This window comes from Nicotiana tabacum, chromosome 18 (genome assembly GCF_000715075.1).
Source record: "Nicotiana tabacum cultivar K326 chromosome 18, ASM71507v2, whole genome shotgun sequence".
Taxonomy (NCBI): Eukaryota; Viridiplantae; Streptophyta; class Magnoliopsida; order Solanales; family Solanaceae; genus Nicotiana; species Nicotiana tabacum.
In genome coordinates, this window is record NC_134097.1 from 50,435,830 (window position 1) to 50,440,291 (window position 4,462).

The window sequence follows — 4,462 nt, forward strand, 5'->3', positions numbered from 1 at the left end:
GAAAATAGTGCAGTGTATGCTTTCGAAACCTAGGGCCTTCGATCTTCTAGCAGTAATAGTGTTTGAGCATTAATAAATTCCATTTTCTTGGAAGTTGTTCGCCTTCTATGGTGCCAAGTTTGTAGGACCCTTTGCCAACTACCCCGAGGATGCGGTACGGTCCTTCCAGTTCTGACCTAGATTTCCTTCATTAGGATTTCGAGTATTCAAGGTAAATTTCCTTAGGACTAAGTCCCTGATTCCAAAATGCCAGAGATTTGTTCTCCTGTTGTAGTATCTTTTAACCCGTTGTTTTTGTGTGGCTATTCGGACAAGTGAGGTTTCTTGGTTTTCATCTAATAGTTCGAGAACAATAGTCATGTCCTCATTGTTCGAGCTCTCGGTGGTGTGTCGGAATCTAGCGGTGGGTTCTCCGACCTCGTCTGGTATCAATGCCTCGGCGCCATACACTAGGGAGAGAAGCATTTCCCTCGTGCTTGATTTTGGAGTTGTTTGATATGCCCAGAGTACTTTGGGTAATATTTCTCTCCATCTTCCCTTTGTTCTTTCTAGTTTCTTCTTTAAGTTTTGAATGATGGTTTTGTTTGTGGACTCGGTTTGACCGTTTGCACACAGGTGGTAGGGCATTGACAGGATCCTTTTGATCTTGTGATCCTCGAGGAACTGAGTCACTTTGCTTCCGATGAATTGCTTCCCGTTATCACACGTTATCTTAGAAGGAATTCTGAATTGGCATATGATATGGTCCCAGATGAAATTAATGACTTATTTTTCCCATATTTTTTTGAAGGTTTGTGCTTCAAGCCATTTTGAGAAGTAGTTAGTCATAAATAAAATAAATCTAGCTTTACCTGGATCCGTTGGTAGAAGTCCAACGATGTCCATACCCCATTTCATGAACGACCATGGTGACAAAATTGAATGTAGTTGTTCACCAAGTTGGTGAATCACTGGGGCGAATCTTTGGCATTTGTCGCATTTGCGGACGAACACTTTGATTTCCTTCTCCATGTTGTCCCAATAGTAGCCTGCCCTGATTATTTTTCGAATTAACGAATCGGCACTAAAATGATTTCCGCAGGTGCCCTCGCGAATCTCTTGGAGCACATAGTCTGTATCACCCGTCCCTTGACATACTGCTAGAGGGCCATGAAAAGTTCTTCTGTAAAAAGCTCTACTTTCGTCGAGCAAGAATCGAGCTGCTTTGGTCCGCAGGGCCCTCGACTCTTTTGGGTCTGTGGGTAGCTTCCCGCTCTCCAAATAATCGATATATTTATTTCTCCAATCCCATGTTAGGATAGTGGAGTTGATCTCGGCGTGGTCTTCCTCGATCACTAACTATGACAGTTGAACAACAGATATGGGGAGTATGTCATCTTCCTCGACAGATGATCCCAGGTTTGCGAGTGCATCGGCTTCGCTATTCTCCTCTCGGGATATGTGGACTAGGGTCCATTCTTTGAAGCGGTGAAATGTGATTTGAATTTTGTCTAAGTATCTTTGCATCCTGTCTTCCCGAAGCTCGAAGCTCTCATTTACCTTATTTACCACCACGAGGGAATCACATTTTGCTTCAATGACTTCAGCTCCTAGGCCTTTGGCCAATTCCAGACCTACAATCACAGCCTCATACTCGGCTTCACTGTTAGTTAACCTTGTTGTTTTTATAGATTGTCTAATCACGCCGCCTGTAGGTGGCTTTAGGACTATGCCGAGCCCAGACCTTCTTACGTTCGAGGCGCCGTCGGTGAATAGGGTCCATATCCCAAAAGATGTGCCCATTTTTAGCAAAAAGTTCTTTCTCGACCTCGGGTACGAGAGAAGGAGTGAAGTCGGCTACGAAGTCTGCCAAAATTTGAGACTTTATAGCCGTCCGGGGCTGATACTCGATATCATATCCCCAGAGTTTGATGGCCCATTTGGCCAGTTGGTTGGATAATTCGGGTTTATGCAATATACTTCGAAGGGGATACGTTGTTAAAATCCAAATATGATGGCATTGGAAGTAAGGTTTCAATTTTCAAGACGCACTTATTAATGCAAGATCTAGTTTTTCCAGGTGCGGATACTTGGTTTCAGCATCACCCAGTGTTCGACTTACATAATAAACAGGGAATTGCGTGCCTTGTTCTTCTGAAACCAACACACCACTTACCGTTATCTCTGATACGGCCAAGTATAAATATAATTTCTCATCCTCTTTTAGGGCATGGAGCAAAGGAGGGCTTGTCAGGTATCGCTTGAATCCTCCAAGGCACGTTGGCATTCTGGAGTCCACTCGAATTTTTTTTTATTTTTTGAGCAAGGAGAAGAAATGGTGACTATTGTCTGATGACCTTGATATAAACTGGCCCAAGGCTGCTATCTGCCCGGTCAGCCGATGTACGGCCTTTACGTTATTTACCACCATAATTTCTTCGATGGCTTTGATTTTATCGGGGTTGATCTCAATTGCTCTATTCAATACCATGAAACCTAAGAATTTGCCCGATCCTACCCTGAAGGCGCACTTCTTGGGATTGAGTTTCATGTTGTAACTTCTGAGGATGTCGAATATTTTCTGTAAATGAGTCAAATGGTCCTCTGCACACAGGGATTTACTAGCATATCATCAATATAAACTTCCATGGACTTGCCTATTTGATGTTCGAACATCTTATTAACTAGGCGTTGATATGTGGCCCATGTGTTTTTAGCCCAAACGGCATTACATTGTAATAGTACGTACCATACTTTGTGACGAACGAAGTCTTTTCTCTATCCTTGGGGTTCATCTGAATTTTATTATACCCCGAATAGGCATCGAGAAAAGTGAGGATTTCATGTCCAGCCGTGGCGTCAATCAAACTGTCGATGTTGGGCAGTGGGAACGAGTCCTTTGGGCACGCCCTATTTAGATCTTTATAATCTATGCATATTCTTATTTTATTCCCCTTTTGGGAACTACCACCACATTGTCCAGCCATTCGCGATATTTTACTTCCCTAATAGACCCTATTTTGAGGAGCTTTGTTACCTCGTCCTTAATGAATGCATGCTTTATCTCAGACTGGGGTCTCCTTTTTTGCTTCACCGATTTGTACCTGGGGTCGACACTTAGTCGATGGGTAGTTATCTCTGGTGGGATCCCTGTCATGTCTAAATGGGACCAAGAAAAGCAATCAATATTGTTAATAAGGAATTGAATGATCTTTTTCCTGAGTTCGGGGGTTAATCCCGTCCCCAAGTATACCTTCCGATCTAGGAGATGCTCGATCAATACGACTTGCTCCAGTTCTTCAACGGTCGACTTTGTTGTATCTGATTCTTCGGGGGAAATGAAGGTTCTGGGAGTGAGGAAATCCCCTTCATCATCCTCGGGGGTTTGTTGGCTTTCCAACTCTTCCGAGGTGGAGTGTGCAGAATTCAATACCTTTTCATGGTCCGCGAACATTTCCTTCGTTGCATATTTCTCCCCATACACCATCTTTATACCGTCCATTGTTGGAAAATTCATCATTTGATTCAGGGTCGATGCTACCACCTTCATGTTATGTATCCATGGCCTACCGAGCAAGGCATTGTACCTCGTGTCACCTTTAATTACATGGAACCTGGTATCTTGAACTGCATCGGATATGTTAACTGGGAGGGTGATCTCTCCTTTCGTTGTTTTGGTGGCTATAATGAAGCCATTGAGGATTCAGGAGGTACGTATGACCTAATCAAGTAATCCGAGTTGTTCTACCTCCGTCGACCTAATTATGTTAAGAGAAACGAGTACACGCTTAATTTGGATATTATTTAAGAGAAACGAGATTACCAGTGCATCGTTGTATGGATGAGACAAAGTCTCAAAGTCTTCTTCACTGAACGCGAGGATGTACTCATATGCTCGGCCCTGGGTTTGCCCTTGTTTTTCCACATAAACCTTTATCCGCTTAGTCTCGGGCCCTTGGGGAACGTCGGTTCCCCCGACAATCATATGAACGATGTGCTGAGAGTTTCCCACTTTGCTTCCCCTGTTTGCTTATCTTTCTTCCCGGGTGAGGGCTTTTCGAGTGTCCAGTTGATTTTCTCGGCATGTACTCCTGTTGGTGTGGGAACTTACGCCAATGTGTTGAGTGTTGTGTGAGACCATATCAATAGGAATCGGTTCTTGTGCGACCTCAGAGTTTTGTGGTGGTACACCATTACCTGGAACAGCTGCACCATACTATTTATGGTCTTCGAGGCCATTGTTGTCATGTGCGTTTACCGAGCTAGATATTTTGACCTGAAATCAATGATTGTTGGACGAGCAAAAACGTGAAAGATAACTTGTGTTATGTATTAAACTAACATGAAAACAATCAGTATTATTTTTAGCCCCATGGTGGGTGCCAAACTGTTTACCTAGAAAATGGTAATAACAATTAGATTTTATTTTGTGGTTCTAAAAATATGTGATCTATTTTTATGCTCGTTGTTAGGCAATAGATGC

General features: G+C 43.1%; 1 protein-coding gene across 1 annotated transcript; it reads right to left on the reverse strand.

Annotated features, from left to right (window-relative positions):
* Window positions 1-1,338: 1,338 nt before the first annotated feature.
* Window positions 1,339-1,782, reverse strand: LOC107822044 (uncharacterized). Its single transcript, XM_016648538.1, has one exon. It carries the CDS (start codon window positions 1,780-1,782, stop codon window positions 1,339-1,341), a length of 444 nt encoding a protein of 147 aa, XP_016504024.1.
* Window positions 1,783-4,462: the final 2,680 nt, after the last annotated feature.

Excerpts from the sequence above, each read along its gene's own strand:
- LOC107822044 (XM_016648538.1), bottom strand. The coding sequence starts at position 1,782 with ATGGGCACATCTTTTGGGATATGGACCCTATTCACCGACGGCGCCTCG.